The sequence below is a fragment of the Cyprinus carpio genome, chromosome B1 (assembly GCF_018340385.1).
Source record: "Cyprinus carpio isolate SPL01 chromosome B1, ASM1834038v1, whole genome shotgun sequence".
NCBI lineage: Eukaryota > Metazoa > Chordata > Actinopteri > Cypriniformes > Cyprinidae > Cyprinus > Cyprinus carpio.
The window spans coordinates 12,690,186-12,711,156 of record NC_056597.1 but is presented as its reverse complement, the minus strand read 5'-3'; the positions used below and the strand labels follow the sequence as shown (position 1 = coordinate 12,711,156).

The following is a 20,971-nucleotide window of genomic DNA, read 5'->3' as shown; positions in this document are numbered from 1 at the left end:
AGAAATAAGTATACTTCTCTCTTTCTCTTTTTCTCTCTCTCTCTGTTTGATGATGGGGTGATTTCTGTGTGTGGGTTGGTGAGCTCAGCGAGTTTGTTTCTGTGGGCCTAATCCCCCCATGCTGGGCGCCAGCCTATAAAAGGGACACATGTTTGCTTTCAATACACATGCTTTTTTAGGCAGAGAGCGGCTACTGAATAACACACAGGTAAGAGACTGGGCTCTGTGAGCAAAAACAAACTGGGAGAGAGTTGATCCCACGTTTAGTCTGGTTGCATAGTCTACAGCAAGGAAACCCCAGCATGGGCTTGTGTAAGAATATCTCGAACAGCTTTGACACATTAGTCACCGGTAGAAGGCAATTAAAATGTAATCCTTTTGTGAGCATAGCACTTTATTCATCATCAGGGTGAACTGTAACCTTTTTGTCATAACAGAGAAAAATTAATACAGAAAAGCTGTGGATATGAAGAGAGAGAGATGAATTATAGGTGGTGTGTTAAATAATATATAAAAATGCAGTACCAAGTGACGCAGGTTTTTATTTATTCATTAAACACAGTCTCCGATTTAAATTACTGCTAATTACTTGTTGGGGTGGGTGATATTTTAATTAAAAGAGGCCGCTTGAAGCCTTGTGAGAATCTGGGGCTAGGTTAATTTAATATCTTACGCAAATATTTTGAAGAAGTAGCAAGAATTGTATCAGCCAATATTTCCTCAGATTTCCATCAGGTATCTTAAGGGTCTCATTCCATGTTCCACTTTATATATTTAGCTATTATACCATTTTGTGATATATTTGTAAATTAGTCATCCCGGGCAAATTGTTACGTATGAGCATTGTACGTCTGTAACACTATTGTGTAAGTGTTTCAAAGTAAGTGGGTGAAGAATTCATTCAAGGGCTATAAATGTACTCGATGATTTGTTGGAATGGGATTCATTATTTGCTTTGAGCAATATTTAGCTCTTCACATCACTTCATGTCCAACAATAGATATTTCCAGCAAGAAGGCTGCTAATTATTCACGTTCCTCTGCTCTCTTGTGGTAGCCATCATGTCCACTGGTGGAGAGAAGTCCAAGCCTGCCTCCCAGCCTGATGGGAAGGCTGCTCAAACTCAGAAGAAAACCGAGATGGGTGTGGGAAACTACAGGGTATGTACCGGTACCATATTTACAGATGCATAAAAGTTGCACATGATGACTGTTGAAAGGTGCATGATAGCAAACAGCTGTGTGAAACTGAGCGTCAATTCAGTTTCCATAGAAATAGATGTGGGAGTTGTATGTATGCTTTATTTTTATGCCAAGCTAGACTAAAAACTGATAACTTTAACTGAGAGTTGCATTACAAGCAAAACTGATTTGATTTTCTTCTCATTTTCTCTCTCTCTCAGATGTATGTGTATGATCAGGAGAACTTTCAGGGCCGCATGATTGAGATCTCCAACGAGTGCATGAACGTGTGTGAAATGGGCATGGATAGAGTGCGTTCCCTCCGCGTGGAGTGCGGCCCGTGAGTGTTCCTGTGATCCATTTGAGTGACTTACCAGTTGTGCATTTCAACACTTCTTCCATTTTCTCTGTGCTTCTTTCTTTTATTTAGTTGGGTGGGTTGGGAGCAGATGAACTTCTGCGGAGAGATGTACATCCTGGAGAAGGGCGAGTACCCCCGCTGGGACTGTTGGAGCAACTGCCACAGGAACGACTACCTGCTGTCCTTCAGACCAATCAGAATGGTATCCATCCCTTTTATTCATTATACACATCTCTGGTTTTGTTTAGAATGTTTTCGTTCCATTTTTAGCAAAATCATTCCAACATTAAGTCCGATAATGGTTCACTAAGCCATGGTGTTCATTCAGAAAAGTGAGTTTGATTCCTGTTCCCAGCTACAGATAAACCGAAAAGGGAAAAAAAAGAAAAACATTTTTTTATTCATATTCATAGATATATTTCCTGACACAATGAGCCATGGTGTTTCTGAAGGGAATATAAGTTTGAATCAAGCTCCCAAAATTTCCTGATCTCTTCCCTCCCATCATTTCCTGTTCAATCTCACTCACTAATAAAAGTGGCTAAAAGGCCAAAGAAATTTTTTTTTTTTTTTTAAATCTTATGCATTTATTAATAAATATTATACCTTGATCTCCTCTTGTTTGTGCTCCTCACAGGACCCAGAAAAGCATAAGATCTGTCTGTATGAAGTTGGTGAATTCAAGGGCCGTAAGATGGAGATTATTGATGATGATGTTCCCAGTGTGTACACCTTCGGCTTTACTGACCGCGTCGGCAGCATCATGGTCAGCTGTGGCACGTAAGTGGTCTCAAAGAAATCTGAGTAGAGTTTCTGAGTATCTGAAGTGAGAGCTCAACATAAAATATAGATCTGATAGGAGAGAAATTTGAAGTCTGTGATCTATAAGTCATACCCTCACTTCCCAAATCCACTGAGTTTAAAACAGAAATGTGTAGTTTTTCATGTTAAAACAACTTCTTCTTGCTACCGAAAAGCGTATAAAATGTGGCACCATCAAGACATTGTTTTTTTTTGGGTGTTCTCTTGGGGGGTGTAACTGTTTTACCAGGTGCCAATTTAATATGAATTCATAACTCATACATGAATTCAAATAATACATACATTAAAAAAAGGTAAGGTCCAATCTTAAAACATAAACATTACTGAGGGAAAAACAAATTGTACGAAAGTGACAAAATGAGTTTAAATGAATTTGTTCATTAGTAATCTCCAAAACGTAAAATAGTTATGATTAACCATGAGATTGTTTGTCCGACTAAATGGCAGACTTGGAAACATTTCCTAAAACACCCAATAATTTACATATATTACTAAATATTTCTAAATTAAAATATAATATTTCCTAATATTCCTAATATAATAGCTCCTAATATTTCAATCAACAAAATATGAATAAATTATTTTCCAATGTGGTATAAAATCTGGCACTATCAAAACATTGTACTTTTTTGGCAAGACCAACCCAAAAACACAAAAACGTACTAACTATTCTAAGAGGTGGTGTCCCCTAAACATAACTGACATTGTTGCATAAATTTTCTGAAAAAAGCATGAAGGTCCCCTAAACATAAATTACATTCATGCATAAGAACATAAAAAAAATAAAATAATATAAAAAAATATAAATAAATAAATAATATAAATTAATTACCAACAACAGACTTTCTGGAAACCTGTTTGAAGCTACCATAATATTGTGCTCATCTGACTAACGGCAGACTTTCTGGAAACCTGTTTGAAAACAGTCACTTTTGTCTTGCATTACACACTTCTGTTTTAATTTCAGTTATAGTAACTCAACCCAGATAAACTAACAGTATTAATGCTATTAATATTTCAATAAAATAGTTTCCAGTGTGGTACTTTTGACAATACAGAATTGAAAAAGTTTGTCTTTTCTCTCATTTCTTGTCTTAGTTGGGTGGGCTACCAGTATCCTGGTTACCGTGGCAGCCAGTACCTGCTGGAGAAGGGAGACTACCGTCACTTTAATGAGTACGGCGCTCGTCATCCCCAGTTTCAGTCCGTCAGGCGCATCCGTGACATGCAGTGGCACCCAGACGGCTGCTACACTACGGCCACCAAGTGAGGGCTAGGGAGGACGAGAAAGAGAGGGAACAGGGGAGAGAGAAAGAGAGGAGGAGGAGATGATGAAGGAGGGGGAGGGGGGAGGGGCAAGAAGGAGAGGAGGAGCCTACCAACCGAATGAGTCATCCTGGGAAGGGAAAGAACGCCAGAGGGATGGAGGTCAGTCAGACAAAACGTCACAATAGAAAATGTGGCTGATGATAACAGATGAAAGAATGGCTTTTTCTTCCCCACCCCTCTCGCCCTCTTCTCCATCTTATTCTTTCTTCCCTCTTCCTCCCCTTCCTCATCCTCCATTTACTTTTCCCCTGAGGAACTCAGTCCATCAAAAAGAGCCTTAACTGATGCCTGACTCGTGGGGGTCAGGGATGATGATTGACAAGTGTGGGTTGGGGGGCGGGACAATGGGTGGCAGAGGGCAGGGTGTTTTGGCCTAAAGGCCGTGTAAAACCTCCACATCCTTTCGGAATGGTAATAAAAGCAACACCTGTGACCGTTGTTCCTTGTTATCACTGCTGATTATCTGTGTCAATGGCATTCTATTTTTACCATTAATGTGTCAGGCCTCTCATATCATCACATTCCCAAAAATTCACCTTCAAGAGAGAGATATGGACCAAATGCTAACATCTGTTAAGCATTAAAGCATCTTTAAAGGGGTAAAATAAAAAGTCCTTGATCTTTTGGAATGAAAACTTTCATACTACGAAATCTGAAACTTTATTGAAACTAAGCGGCAAAAGTTGGAACTGATAATAACAAGCTACAGGATAATTATAGTTAAAAATAAAACTTTAAAACTTTGATCATTTTAAGTACATTTCTCATTTTCATTTAGTACTTGATATACTAAAATAACTAAAAACCAAAACTGAAATAAAATAAATAAAAATATAGATGTATTTTTAAAATAATAATTAAAAAACACAATAGAATTAATGAAATTGAACTAAAATTTAAATGAAAACACTTAATAATACAAATTCCTACTCAAACCAACAAAAAATAAATAATTAAATAAATGAATTAACCCTTAGCCACACATTTTTGTACAAAAACAAAAAATAAATAATTAAATAAATGAATTAACCCTTAGCCACACATTTTTGTACAAATTTCATACAAATAAACAATACTAAACAAACAAAATGTGGTAACGTGTTTAAATCACTAATAATTAACAAAAAAGCGCACATAATGCACACTGTGTATCTTTAGCTACGTTGTCATGTGCAAGACAGAATCATACCCAATGATTTGAAAGGCACCTAAATAATTTAAAATTGAATAATTTATATTTTTAGGGAAATGTTGCATATACTGTAAGTATTAAAGGTATAGCCATCAAAGAAAAAATATATAATTCTAAAATATTTAATAAAAAATATGAAATAAAAATAAAATAGCCTTTTTATGTCAAAGAGTCAGAGAGAATATGGTCATAAAAAATAATTTTGCCTGTTTTGGTGAAGAAAGAAACAAATTACTAAAAGACTAAATCACAGCATACATTAGCATGAATGCACTAAAAAAAATATATATATATATATATATATGATATGACCCATTTAAACTGTTTAGTCTAGGATTACTCATTTAAAATGAAGATTACGAGTAAGCTGTCAAATATACTAAACTAAGATTGTATAATAATCACACAAGCTGTTAATTAACAGTTTTGGAGCATGTGCTTGCCTGTGCACTGAATATAAAGCAGGATTTGTTTTGTCTGTCAATTCTATTGTATTTCATTGCATTTAAAAAAAAATCCAAAATAACACAGATATAGGCTTCTATCATCATGAACAGAATGATTGTGGGTTCATATAACACCTGACCAATTTCTTCATACACATGCATGAATATATATTATCCTAACATGGCACATTTCTAAACCTTCCTAAATGAATACTTTATTTGAAATTGATGTCATGCTTCCCACATAAGGCCAAAACACATACACAGACACAATTAAGATTCATCCCAGCTCCAGCCTCTCCACTGACGTCAGTCGCCCCGAGGCCTCGCTCACGTAAACACACACACACACACACACACACACACACACACACACACACACACACACACACACACACACACACACACACGCACTCCAAGCACCTTGGGAAATCTAGTAACTCCACATCCTAAGTGTGTGATCATCCCGTCTCTCACACTTTTCTCATTCTCACACCCGGAGAGGTAATTAAGAGAAGACAGAGCATGATTCGGGACACAGGCTGGAATGATTTAGAGGGAAGACAGACTCAGTGGGATTCTGAGATAATTGAATCTCACTCTTGTAGTTCCACACAACAACCACAAGAAGGTACTAACAATTGTGTTTTGTCAGTCCACATAGTTTTCTTATCCTTTTGCTCCTTTCACACATTTTCTGCACTTTCAAATAATTGTAGTTGCTTCCCATTCACAACATTCGAGAAATACGTCATGATTACGTCAACAACAGCATGGCTTCACATCTACACACACACACAGTGCAAATGTGCAGTTGTCACCTTAAAGATCTATTCCTACCAAATCTGACTTTTAAAAATACTTAATTAAAGTAACCTAATATCGTTTAGTTATTTAGAATCATATTAGTGATCAGTTAAATTAGATAAGCACATTAGGTTGCCTTAGAAATCCCTTTAACAGTGCAATATCCTCTTTCACTAATGGATTTTCTGTACTCCATTTAAACACACACACACACACACACACACACACACACACACACACACAGAAATCTATAGAGGTGTCCTTTGCTGTTTCATCTCTCTGCTTCTGAAGCACAAGCACACACAGAGCTTGCAAGAGCTGTATGTGTGTGTGTGTGTGTGTGTGTGTGTGTGTGGCAGGTCTCTTTCTTGCGTCACTGCTGTGTTGTGAGTTAGCCGGGGGAGAAGCGCATCTTTTTCTGGAACTTCCTAAAAAGTCTTTCCGCCGAGAGTGATGTAAGCTATTTGTCTCAGTGTTTAACAAACGAGTGGGTGTGAACCTATCAGTAAGATAGAGAGAGTTAGAGAGAAAGTGACAGAGAAATAGTGGAGGATAGGCAAAGGGTGAAGACACCTACAAAGAAGCATATTTATTTTACACACTCTACACTGTACAAAAAAGGTGAAAGTGTACAGGTGTTACCTTGAGGAGCTGTTTCTACCTGATCTGACTCTTAACAGGGACTTTTTTGGTGGTTGATTCAGTGATACTAGATCATAATTAGAATAAAACCAATTAATTTAGATGTTACCTGACAAAATATTTTAACAATGCACTTGTCATTCAGTTGTAAATTTCAAGGATTTTCATCTTCGATTGTTATCTGGCTCTTTGTTCTCCCTCTGTCTCCTCTCTTTGCCACAGCTTGTCCCTGTTTTGCACAGCCTCCCTCTCTCTTTCTCTCATTCTGGCTGATGGTGTCAGTGCTGCATGTGGATCTGCGTCATCGGTGAGCGGTGTCTGATTGACTGGGTTAAAAATAAAGAGCAGAAAGGGGTGAGAGTGTGTGTGTGAGTGAGTGCATGAGGCTGAGAGGCCAGAAACTGCGTTGGGATGCTGGGGCAAGTCTGAGGAATCTGGGGGAAGAGCCATATGTGAAGACAGGGTATTTTTAGTGGGAGAATATGAGTTAGTGTTAGATAGGTGTAAAAGTGGAAAGAGGAATATATATAGTACTCATAACCTTTATTTGGAAAAAAAATTATATGAAGCTTTAATCTGTTGGAAATGAAAACATCAGAAAACGTGGCAAAAGGATAACTGGAAGATGTGAACGTGTAAACTTGCTGAATACGAGCAAGGTTGTCATTTTACTTAAGTGTTATTTTACTAATATTAACAAACTATTGTACTTTTTGTTTAGAATATATATATATATATATATATATTAAATCTTCTTGTTTTCACTTTGATTTTGGTTAAAATTTTAGTAATCTTGTTATTTTAATGTTTATTTTTTCTATATATGTTTTATATTTCAATATATTACTTTTATTTATTAGTTTTAGTTTATTTTAGTACTACAAGGGATACTCCACCCTAAAATGAAAATTTTGTCATTATTCACTTACCCCCGTGTCGTTCTAAACCCATAAAAGCTTAGTTCGTCTTCAAAACACAATTTAAGATATTTTGGATGAAAACCGGGAGGCTTGTGACTGTCCCATAGACTGTCAAGTAAATTACACTGTCAAGGTCCAGAAAAGTATGAAAGACATTGTCAGAATAGTCAGTCTGCCATCAGTGGTTCAATCTGAAATTTATGAAGTGACGAGAATACTTTTTGTACGCAAAGCAAACAAAAATAGCGATTTTATTCAACAATTTGTCTCTGTGTCGCTCCGCATCACCATAGCGCCATTTTGGAGAATATCCACTGAACAATTCGCCTTTACACATATCCATGAAAAAGGCCAAAAATGCTTTATTACGTATGCCAGGCAGGTGGTTGGTGCTGTACCTTGTTAGTAAACTGTACCTGTAGGGAAGTGACGATTATATGTTGTATATGATGCTTCTCCGCTGTTGGTTGTAATATTGGTGAAGTAAATACATACTTTGCTGAAGAAGCGTTAGTAAAGTCATGAGCAGCAACAACAGTACCATGTACTCCGCCATTGTTGTGTATGTTTGTTCTCGCTTGCCTTTAAAAACGACATTTGCTGCGCATTTCTATATAACAACCACGTACAACGTTCATGCATGACGTCACCGTTTTCATAGATTCCCATATTGGATGTTTACATGGAAACGACAACGTTGCTGTTTTCAAAAACTTGTTGTCGTGTTAACGAACAGGCAAAACGCATAAAAAGTTTCCTGTTTTTGGTTGAAAACGTTGTCGTGTAAACGGCCCCTGAAGCTTAGGCAGCTGACTTTTTGCATTGCTGCTGTGAAGACAATGACTAAAGACCATGACACACCAAAACAACATCAAAGGTTTCAATCATCAATCAACATCAAATGCTGCAAAGACTACAGGCAACAGACAAATAGCACGTCAGTTGTTTGTGTATGGTCTTGTTGGTCCTTGTTCATTCAAGGCAGGCATGTCATTATGAATATTGCATATTGCATATTGCATATTGAAAGGCTCAGGTAAGATGAAGATGTAAAATTAGAAGAACCATCTGTACTGTATATGCCCTCATGACTTTGTTGTTTGCTCACTTTTTTTTACTTTCGCTTTTCTTCTCATGCACTTATCTGCTAAGCTTAACAGTCAGTCAGAGTAATCTGTCTCACAAACTGCCCAAAACCAATTCACCACAAAAGCAGAGCCGACAGACACTCAACAACAGTCTGGCATTGGCTGACAGTCAAACAGCCTTTAGCCAGTGACTTCTCAGGCAGTGTTTGAACTTGAAAGTACCTCCTGAAATTGATTTCGGACAGGCTTCTGAGACACCACCACCGTATAATGATCTATAACTAAACAGAGAGAACTTTGGTCATCATCAAGCAAATACTGAAAAACCACTATACTAATTTCTCACAAGAAAATACGTTTAAACTAAAAAAAACTGGCAAAAACTAAAACACACAAACTGAATGGCAGCTGCAACTTTCAAATGCCATTGTTTTAGTTATGCTTAAGTGTCATTGAATTGCACAGGATAGTGGATATCATAGACAGCGAAGAATCCCATCTACGCTGCCTTCAAAAATGAATTAGAAGAAAGTAGGGCACAGGATGTGAAATGATCATTGGATTTGGATGTGCCTTGCTACCTTCCTACCTCTGTGTGCTGCCTCTGAACACAGCATTTTTCAACTTTCAGACACAGCCTTATACAACAGTCAAATAAACCGCAAGTTAATATCAAGTACCTATCATTTCAGATCAAATTTGGTGGAATAATTAGAAAAAAAATTCCCCCACCGATGTAAATAGTTCCAAAGTAAGCAAACGCATCAAGCTTGCATGTTGTTGCAAGGGTTTTCCGAGACCCACTGCGATCTTGAAACAAAAAAATAAAAAACACAGAAATTCTGGCTTTTAAAAAACCTCCTCCTCATTATAGGTCTCTGATTTGACTCTTAGAAAATGGGTTGGCCAAACAAATCAGAGCACTGGAACAAACTGTTGTATAAAAACCAGGAAATGACACTTCTATTTGACAGTGCTATGATCACATTGTCACATTCACAGAGAGACACATGAGTATGGTTCAAGCTGAGTATCACACTAGCACATTTCCACAATGCACATGCAGGGTCAGTTATACTGTGGCTGTCTCTGTACACAAACACACAAACATTACACATTTTGCCCTCAGAACACTTGCCCACACTCCGATCACACACACAGAAGGCAGTGAGCAAACTAACACTTGCATCCCTCTCTTTGAGTCTGACAAAGAGTCAGCACAGAAAAGAAGGTGAGGAAAAAAAGGAGTGAGAGAGAGGAAAACAGCACGGTAGAGGAGGAAAGTGGGGATGTCACCAAAAGACAAAAAAACAAAAAACATAAGTAAAAAAAACACAGAATAAGAGAAAAGGAACGAGGCAGGAAGAGTTAGGAAGAAATGTAATCTCAAAAGGCACAAGTGAGAGAGAGCCAGAGACAAGGGATGTGCCTGAGAGAAAAAAAGAAAGAGGGAATCGCAGAGAGCAAGACTGTGCTTTGAGGGATTTATTAAGACAGAAATGAAGGCCGACACTCAGATGCAACTGTGTATCATTAATGACAGAGGAAACAGACGAGCGAGAAAATAACAGAGAAATGGACTGAAAGATGTGGGTCACGGTTATGCAACAACTGCAAAGAGAACTCAAGAAGTGAAGAGTTTGCTATGCATGGATGTAGGTGTAGATACAGATGTAGATACAGATGTAGACATAGATATATATGGGTGCCTATGGATATACATAGTGAGATATACAGTAGATGTGTAGATGTAGATATAGATAGTTGTCTATAGATAGGGATGTAGACAAGTACACTTTTGGTGACTATAGATAAATAAATATATAGATAGATGCTGATAGATGTAAATATATTGTTCACCTAAAAATGAAAATTACCCCATAATTTAGACACCCTCAAGCCATCCTAGGTGTATATGACTTTCTTCTTTCAGACAAATCCAATCGGGGTTACATTTAAAAACTTTTTGGCTTTTCCAAGCTTTATAATGGCAGTGAATGGGTCCATCCATCCATAATAAAAAGTGCCTCACACGGCTCCAGGGGATGATTAAAGGCCCCCTGTTGCGAACTGATGCATTTTTGTTACAAAAATATCCATATTTAAAACTTTATAAACACTAATTTCTAACTTCCAATAACTGTCGTACGCGTATTCATGAGAAAGTGCCTTTACGGCGGATGACGTAGGATGTCATTGGGTAATTCTCATTTTTGGATGTACTATCACTTTAAGTAGACAAAGACAAACATCCTCTAAATAGAGACAGGAACTAACAACTGGAATTTACATTGATCAAGTCCAAGACATGGAGAGTTGACCCCTTTTGGGGATAGATGGTAATTTGCAAGAAAGACACTGGGAAATGACACACCCTCTACAGTTAGCAACATAATTCTAAACTCTTAGGATCTAGTTTACTTCTTGTAAGATTGAGACACTGAACCAGTCACAGGGAAACATTTCAAATGATGGCAAATATGACTGTGAATTTCACTTGATTTATGTAGAACATCATGTTATGCTATTGGCCATTAGGAGTAAGCTGACTGAAGGAAAGGATGGGTGAGGGGAAGGAAGGGGATGTAATGGATAAGTGAGAAAAGAGTTTACCTGCATCTTCTCTCAGTGAGATATTGTCAGAGATACTCTGTTTGTGAGTGTCTGAGGTTCTTCAAATCTTACAAATATACTGTAGATAACATAGGTAAAATTTGAGTATATCATTAAATTGTAGTAAAACACAAAGACAACCCATATGCAGTTTTGCATTTCAGATAGAACAGCTTGAGTATATAAATAATTCTGCTATATTATGACAAAATTCTAAGGATGAGAACCACAGCACAGTGACGCAGGCTTTACAAGAAATGCTTTACAAAAACATCAGTGACGTTCAGCTTCTTAGTGTACCAGAGACACACTTTGCACTTCGCGATGCATAATTAATAATCCGTCTCGCCCTGTACAAAGATCTGAGAGAGTCAGATGAACACTTTCTAGCCTCCTTTATTCACACTGAATCACATGGATGTCTTTTCGTGATTGTATTATTCTCAGCGTGGCGTACAATAGTGACACAATCCACAGTACGCTATGTGGGGGAAAAAAAAGCTTTTCAAATGAAATCAAAGTCACATCAGGCATTTGAATACAAAGCATCTGAACGCGCCACTAGGCTGATTTTTTTTTTTTTTTTTGCCTGGTTGATCTCATCACACACTTAAAGAAACCTGTGTGTATTTTTGTATTGTGACACATTCAGTTATTATGTTTACAGTCTACTTACTGTATACTTAATTCTGTACCTTTACAGGTTGATGTGGCCTCAGAAACTACTTGGAAACCTACAAATACTTTGAAAACGTATGCTATTCAATATCAAAATAAGTGGCATCCACAATGGTAACGCTTTGTTTTGATAGTCCAGTTTAGACATTCTAACTATAAGTAACATTGGAACATCAAGTCAATGTAACATGGCTTTTGGGGTTTTGTTCCTTGTTCATTGTTTTCTTGTCTTTTTACTTTGATATTTTTGTGGTTCCTGTCTAGTCATCTGATTCCTTTACCCTCATGTTATCCTTCTATTGGTTCTTTGGTTCATAGGTCATGTTGTCATTGGTTGTAATAGTCATGTGTCCTGTCTCTCATTGGTTGGTTCTTGTCATGTGACCTGTATTGTTTGATATAAATAGCCCTCATGTTGCCATTGTCTCCTGTCAAGTATTGATGTTTTAACCTGCTGTTGGTGAGTCAAGTCTGTTCAAGTCAAGTTTTCTTCGTTTGTCAGGATTACTTTGAATAAAAGCTGCACTTGGGTTCATCATAACTTGTCTTCAGTGGGCTATTTGATACAGTCAACTACCAGTTATTAAAGTATTAGTATGACTGTCTGCTTAATAATTATTTTTCGTGGATGTATGAAATCAGTTCTGCTTAGATTCATGTAAATGTCCTAATAGAATAAGTGTAGTTTATCACAGTTACAATGGACATGTTCCACTAAGTGTGGAGGGATCTTACCCCAACAAACTTCTTTTTGTGAAACATTTTGTTGGAAAAGTGTGCTTAAGCTATCTTTTCTTAAAATAAACGAAATATGATTTGATATTTATGCAGTAAGGTGACAGTCGATTTCAAGTGCCAAAACACTTTTCAGTAGATTCAGTTTGTGGATTGTTACAGAAATAGATCAAATCAATAAATAGTGGCCGGTGCAGAGTGCATGACTGCTGTATGAGAAACACAGAGTGGAAGTGGGTCTGTAAGTAGGCAGAGGAGAAAGAAAGACAATGATTAACCAAACACAATGCTTCTGTCAAGACGGACAGGAAACGTATGACAGCTTGTCGTTGTCTTTTTGTCTGAAGTGTGACTGGAAGTCTCTCCCTAATTATAATCTTGTGTTGTCACAGCAGGCAGTGATGTATTAAACTGAAGAACTTTCCAGATGCAAATGGGTGTTTCTATAACTAAAGGCACTTTTACGTCCTATGCAGGGGTTGAATTTATTAAAACAAACAAATTTTAACTTTTTGATTTTTCATCACATTAAAAAAAATCTTGTTTCAGTATGATCTTAAAAAAATATAATTATTGCATGTAAAATCATTATAATATAAACTCATAGCATTTATAGTGTGAAAATGTCTTCTTTTTTTTTTTACACAAATTATGACTGTCCCTCAGTTCTGGTCTGATATGACCTCGATTTTTGCTACTAATAAAGGTTGTATTTACACTTGTTTTCCAAGGACCCTCCAGTACTCGTGAAGAGCAAGAATATGATGAAATGTGAGACTTGAAGAAAATATTGTATGAGAAATATGAAATGTGTGAGCAAAGGAAAATCAAGGGAAATATCACTTGTGAACAGAATATTTTCATTTTGAGTCTATCTATCTATCTATCTATCTATCTATCTATCTATCTATCTATCTATCTATCTATCTATGGCTAAGCTTTCTTAGGCCAACATTAACATTTGTAAACAAACTTTACACAACCAGTTGTGCATTTGAGGTCTAAAACACTAGTTACAAAATTTTGACCATAGCCTGAACATTTAATATTTGATGATGGAAATTTAATTTGTTCAAAACAAATTGGGAGGTAAAGAATGATTTAAAGAATATTTATTGGAGGACATTTAATTTTGACTGAGCCAAAAGTGTCCATAATTAAAGGAACACTCGAATATATGATTTGGGTCTTTCTGTGACTTTACTGAACCAGTATCTCACAATATTTAAGTCCTGTGGTCCAACTGGGATTTTTCTTTCTTACGCAGTCGAGGCAACATGATAATTATATTTTCCAGTCTTCAAGATGAGCCACTTGAGCCAACATGAATGCTTCTAGTCAACTGCAACATCAATTTTCTGCCAAATCTCTAGTGGACACTTGGCTTCGAGAAGCCCAGTGAATGGATTTCATCTAATGAGAGAAATCAAAGCACACTTTCAGAGGGGCTATTGGAGCAGATGCTCCATAAAAGAGACATATAATAGAGACAGTTACAGAAGAGTCATATAAGACATATCTAATAGAAACATAATATGTTATACTTGCTGCTGTAGACATTCTCAAATGGATAGCATTTTTAGAAGTTATTTACACCAATAGACTATAAATATTCATAAATAATTATGGAATTCATTGACAGGTGTAGGTGTAATGACAGTTTACATTAACATGAAAGGATCCTGACACTACCACCTCAGAATTTTACACAAATTCAAATATGTGAATATATACATGCAGGTCCTAATTAACTCAAAACATTGATAATAAACATATAAACTGTGCACAAGGGAGTATGAAAAGGCCCTGGTGACAGAAGCAGCAAGACATAAAGAGCTTAAGAAGGGAGAAATAATGAGCAAGCAGGGGAAACGGAGACAAAGAGAAAGAGAGACAGAGAGTAAAGGTGGGCTGTGAAGGTACCACACATTTGATTGTGGTTCTGCATCATTAGATTCTCCTGAAACCTGATTACAGCGCTCTGGGCTTTGTTGTACAGCAACTATTCTTGTATCCAGACAAGCAGAGCTAAGGGAATTACAGCACACAGGAAGAGAACAGTGACAGCCTCAGTATGTGTGATGTAGCACTGTACGTATATACAACATCCCTCACGGCAGCTTCACTTACATGATATAAACAACAAAGATAGCTAGACTCAATATTACATTAAACTAAAACCGTAAAAATGCACGTCCTGAAAAAAAAAAAAAAACGTATTTCGGTTAAATGCCAAGGCAACATTTCTCATTTTTGTTTAGTTTAACTTAGAGTGCTAAAATAACAAACTAAATAAACTAAAAGCAATAAATGAATAAAAAAATTATATGAACTATATAGAGATATTACTTTTTTTATATAAAAAATACTAAAAATGACAAAAATGTGCAACAAAATTACTAAAACGTTGATTCAAATTAAAGTAAAAAAATAATTTATTTAAAATGATAGGTAAAAATTGATAACTTGAATGCACTGTAAGTCACTTTGGATAAAAGCGTCTGCTAAATGCATAAATTTAATTTAATTTAAATTTAAAATATTAACAAAAAACTAATACTATATCAATGATACTAAAATAATGCTGATTCCTAAGTGAAATATATATTTCCATTTCAAGTGTATGAAAAATGACCCTAAAAAAAACATTTTTTTATAGACCATTTCAGGGCATGATCCGTTTATGTTAGTCTCTCACATCCAAATTGTATTTTGGCAGCTCACTGTGTCTAGAGAAATATGAGCTGCCAAAATACAATTTGGGTGTAAGAGATAACCTGAATGGATAGTCGGTGTTTGGAAGGGAATAAAACTGTTCCCCAATTATGTTTTATTCCTGAATGTGTCTTTTTTTTGTTTGTTTCATTAACACAGAAATTAATTTAATACTGAGGTGCTGGTAAATTAAAGCTGTGATGAAACAGAAATAGTGACAGATATTTTCTTTCATATTGTGACGTACATCTGGGTGAAACAGATTATTATAAAAAGAAAAGAAGGATCGGGGCTTGCTTTTATCCATCAGTTGTTCAATGGAGGAAAGCAGAATGCAAGTTTGCAGCTGATAGTTAGAAAGTGGAGGAGTTTAAGCAAACTGACTGGAGATGTCACCAGGGAGAAGCATGTAAAATATATATATATATGACATTTAAAAAAAATAATTAGGTGTTCCTATTTCATGTCAGTGCAACTTTTTATTTTATACTTTGTTTTATTTTCAGTTTATAAATGTTGTTCAGTATATGTACTTTTCCAAAACCTTTTTATTTGATTCCTTTAAAGTAGTTGTATTTGACTTCTTTAAACCCTTTAAAGTAAATTACAAATTACAAGAATATGTGAACAAATGAAATTCCAGTCATCATTTACTAATTTTTCAAATATCTTCTTTTGTGTTTCACAGTCATGCAGCTTTAAAACAACATCAGAGTGAGTAATGATGTCATAATTTTCACTTTTGGGTGAAGTTTCCCATAAATTTGGGGGTCAGACTCCTCAAAACCTCCCCTCCGCCCTCTATTATTTCTCCGACGCACAGCAAACTAATGAGGTTCATGACGCAGGACTCTGGAGTTATCAGAGCTGATTTTATTCTGCTATCTCTATGCAACAGGGCAAAGCAAATCTGTCATTATATGTGGGCTGCCACTGTAGAGCACTCCCTTAGGGCACTACAAAGCCACTCTTGGAACACTACAGGGATACAGCTTTAATGCATTAGGCTGCTGGCCCGCACACTAATCAAGCCTTATACGCAACATCCCTCTAAGTGCTGTCCCATATCCCTCTCGTTCCACTATCTATGAGTCATGTGTCGCTTCTTTGCCTTGTTTTTAATTCCATAAACCCCTCCTTTCCAACCACACTTTGTACTTCCTCTTCCCCCGTCATAGTCTTTTTGTTGTTGCTCGGTAATTCGTTTTAATACATAACTGTACCACGACCCAGAAGCTGTCAGTCATGGCATTCACTCGGCTGACTGTTGGTGATAGGGTAATACTGTATACATGAGACATGAAAACCCTCACCCACACACTCACACGTCCAGCTGGTAGGTGTAGGTGGAGCGGGGAAAAAGCCAGTTCGTCCAGTCATCTTGTGTTTTTGTGGAGGTGGAGAGGGAGGGAAGAAAGAGGTGTCCAGAACATGAGCGAAGCGAATGGAGGAGGTGCTAAATATCAACATGGACAATCCTCGGGTCTCTACTGTTGTCTTTTCGGTTTGTCTGTCTGTTTATTACGAGGATCTCTGGAATGCAAGTTTTCTGATTGGTCAGTGGTGCCACTGACCAGGGCAGCGCTGTGTAACTGACCACTCGCACTGAAATCCTATGTTTCCTTCATAGCTGTGCTTCTGTTTGGTCTCTTCGTAGTCTCTACAAGAAAACTAATAAGACAAAGATCAATGACTGAATGAGCTCTGTTTTCCTGGACGCACTTTTTTCACATACATCATAAAATCATTTCAAGTCAAATCAATATTTCAAGTCCATTTATTTGTTTATTTTTGTGCCAGAGTCCTGATCTACCTGCCCGGCTTTATTTTGCATTAATAAATGGCTGACTTTACATTATCCCTTACAGAAATGGTGCTGTATGACCATAACTTTTCACATACAGTTTTAAAGTAATCAATATAATTGTCACAAAATATATTACTATTGGTTTTAATGATTCTATGTACAGTATGAACTAGGGTTGTGAATGCAGCATATACCTATAATGCAAAAAGCTTTGGAGTACCTAAATGAGATACTCAAAGGAAAGTGGCTTATAGTTATCGGATTCCAGGAAGCTGCCCAATTAAGTGATGCTGAGACCAAATTTGGTATTGGTTTGACTTTCCTTCCAGCAGTAAGTGACAGTAATTGCATTCTTTAGTCACCCATTATCAAATCCCTTAACGATTATTTCAGTGTTATAGCTTTATATTTCTATATTTGAAGTCATGACTTGTGTCTCCAGAGCATAGTCTCTCCTGCAAACAATGCGTTTGTTTCATTCAGGCGTCTCATTGATAATGCGGAGGACAAGATAATCCGAAGAGACGCATAAGCAAAGCCAAGAAACGAGCTGTGTGCCTCTTTCATGTGCCTCGTGCGATCCTCCTCGCATGCTCTCAGCTCAGTCATTACCGGGCGCCGTGCCTGCGCTCCCCCGCCCTTTCCAACTACGTCTCCACAATCGTAACTCTGAGCTAAGACGTCCGACTTCCCTCTGTCCAAACTGGTGCGCTAGAGCCCTCCCCTCCTCTCTCCGCACCGCCTTTTCCGTTTGCCACCCTCGCTTGGGCTTGACCCGACTGGTGACGTAGGAGATTCCGTGATGCCCACAGCCGTAGGCGCGCGCTGCGCTCGGGTATAAATTGGGCCCGGGACCCATCATTCGGCACTCTCTCAGTCGCTCCGACTCGGGAACCAGAGCATCAGCGGAGATAGCAGGGAATCAGTCGCTAAACTCCTTAGGCTAACTCGCTCTCGACTTTGGTTCGGAATGGAAACATCAACTTTTACGCGGAGCCAACGCAGCTCCATTGCGCACAACTTTAAGAGTGAGTTTCTGCTTCTTCTCTGTTCATCTTTATTGTGAATATGCTTTTGAAATGCTGAATTTCTTAAGTATTTTATTTCTAAGTAATGGAAATGAATGCATTTATTATTAATAAATATGAAAAGATAAATTATTTAAGGATTTAGAATATGACCAAACTGGCTTTCCGAAAAATGCTTGGTTTTACGCAGCATGGTTACAATATATATTTTGTGCTTGATGCGTAAAATGTTTTGCATGAATGCTTTAGTTCTTTGAATTTATGACTTTATTCAAACAAGTCTTAGCAAATGTACGCATATATTTAAAAGTTTAAAGTTACATTTAGAATTACATTTATATTCAAAGAGATCAAGAGAATAATATTCGGAGTGGTAGGCTGTAAAAATTGTGCTTATAATCTGTCAGTAAAATTAAAGATACAACAATACAATTAATACAAAATTAAATCGCACCTTTTCGACCACTTTAAAATGATTTACTTGATTAACTTGAAATTCCGAAAAGGTCTCAATGAGAGACATTATTGCCACAACGTAAATGGATGGAAACCAATATGTTGTCATAATGAGTAAAACATATTATTGCATTTGTAGTAATTCGTTCGGAGATTCGTGAATTTTTCAAAATCAGATCCTTTTATTATCATGAATTAATGCAAAGGATAAGACGAGGCTTACAGATAATTTTGGAGAGCTCTCCAAAATGGAAAAGACTTTGTGATGTGACGCGCTCTTCTCTTTCCATCAGGCGCGCTCTCGCTCTGGCTGGTTGTCTGGCTGGTCGTGGTAAAACCCGTTCCTGCGCAGAACTGCCCACACCGGTGCGTGTGTTACCCGACCCCCATGACAGTGAGCTGCCAGGCGCAGAACTTCACTATTGTGCCCCACGGTATGCCCTACGAATCCCAGCGCGTTTTTCTCAGAACAACCGCATCACTGAACTGAGAGTGGGGTCTTTTGCTTTTGGCACACAGGTAAGGAAATGTACATAGGCTCTATTTGTGCGACAGAATAGAACATTTTATATTTACATTTGCGAATATACATTTGAGAGTACATTTGAGATATTTACTAATTTTGTATTCCTTCTCAATATCTTCACCTCATTACCTCTCCCTCCCTCTACCTTTTCCTTTCCTTTCTGTCCATCAATTCATCACATACCAGGTCTTGTGGCTCTTCTCCAACAACATCACCTGGATTGAGGCCGGTGCATTCAGCGAGCTGCGGGATCTGGAGGAGCTCGATCTGGGCGACAACCCTCACCTGCACCGCCTTGAGGGTGGAGCTTTCCGCGGCCTGGAGAAACTCCAGAGCCTCCACATGCACCGCTGCCGGCTGGCCGCCCTTCCCCATGACATCTTCCACAAGCTCTACAGCCTGCAGTTCCTCTACCTGCAGGAGAACCAGCTCCACTTCATCCAGGACGATCTCTTCGCTGACCTGATCAACCTCAGCCAGCTCTTCCTGCACGGCAACCGCATCCGCACTCTGTCCGAGAACGTGTTCCGTGGCCTTGTCAACCTCGACCGTCTGCTGCTGCACGACAACAGGGTCAGTCAGGTCAATCGCCGTGCTTTCCGTGATCTGGGCCGGCTGACCATGCTCTTCCTCTTCAACAACTCCCTAGCAGAGCTGCCCGGTCAGGCCATGCGTGACATCTCCTCCATTGAGTTCCTGCGGCTGAACAACAACCCCTGGGCCTGTGGCTGTGAGGCTCGTCCCCTGTGGGAGTTCTTCAGAGGCATCCGTGTGTCCAGCTCCGATGTTCTGTGCGCCTCCCCAGCTTCTCGTCGTGGACAGGACCTGCGCTTCCTGAGGGAGATGGACTTCGCCCTGTGCCCTCTTCCCGACCCCAGCTCCCTTTCTGGTACCACCACCACCACCTTCAGCACCAAGACCCGCTGGTGGTTCTCCAAGCACAAGCCTGTCAGCACTTCAAAGGGCATCTTTGAGAAGACCTCCGAGACCAAGGCGTACCCCTTCAAGTCCCAGTATCCCTCAATTACATCTACATCCACAAAATATGAGCTGGGGAGGAAGAGGCTCTTCTTCCCAAGCTTGACCCAGAAGAGTTATTGGGCCAACTATGGCAATGAAGATGCAGGCATCACCTCCCTGCGCTGCTTTGAGCCTTGAGTGCCCTCCCGAATTCGACTCTCTGCCACCATCTTCTTCTACTTTCTCGCTCCTCATCTTCTGTTCTCTTTGCTACTCTCCATGTCTGTTTTGACTGTCTGCATCCATCTTCTTTTTGGCCTGAATCTGTTTATCTCAAGAAGAACCCTCTTCCCCCTCATTTTTCTCCTCTCCTTGAGGAGGGAAAACCCTGTTTGCTCAATTTAACTCTTCAATGCCTTGATTCCTGTTACTATCAGCCTCACCTGTATCTCTGTTCTGTTCAGTTCGAGCCTCTAGTTCCTGGTATCTAGAGGGCACTAGACTGATTTAGGATACAGTGGGTAAGCAGGGAACGTTGGGCAGTACAGGCCCCTTGATGGAAAGTAATGAAAGCTGTTCAGAGGGCTTGGTTAAGTTAAGCAGATACTCGGTCCTTCTTTTTTTGAGGACAAGTGTATTCTAAGCCATCTCTGTCACAGTCAGTG

At 38.4% G+C, this 20,971-nt stretch overlaps 1 protein-coding gene and 1 pseudogene across 1 annotated transcript; both read left to right on the top strand.

Annotated features, from left to right (window-relative positions):
• The first annotated feature begins 103 nt into the window (after positions 1-103).
• Positions 104-4,131, top strand: LOC109096365 (beta-crystallin B1-like). The gene is made up of 6 exons (XM_042716622.1): positions 104-208; positions 1,057-1,160; positions 1,403-1,521; positions 1,612-1,744; positions 2,180-2,322; positions 3,463-4,131. The coding sequence occupies exons 2-6, from the start codon at positions 1,062-1,064 to the stop codon at positions 3,632-3,634; spliced, it is 666 nt and encodes a 221-aa protein (XP_042572556.1). The 5' UTR covers positions 104-208; positions 1,057-1,061; the 3' UTR covers positions 3,635-4,131.
• A 14,060-nt stretch (positions 4,132-18,191) lies between these two features.
• On the top strand, positions 18,192-20,613 carry LOC122135867 (annotated as a pseudogene).
• The last annotated feature ends 358 nt before the right edge of the window (positions 20,614-20,971 follow it).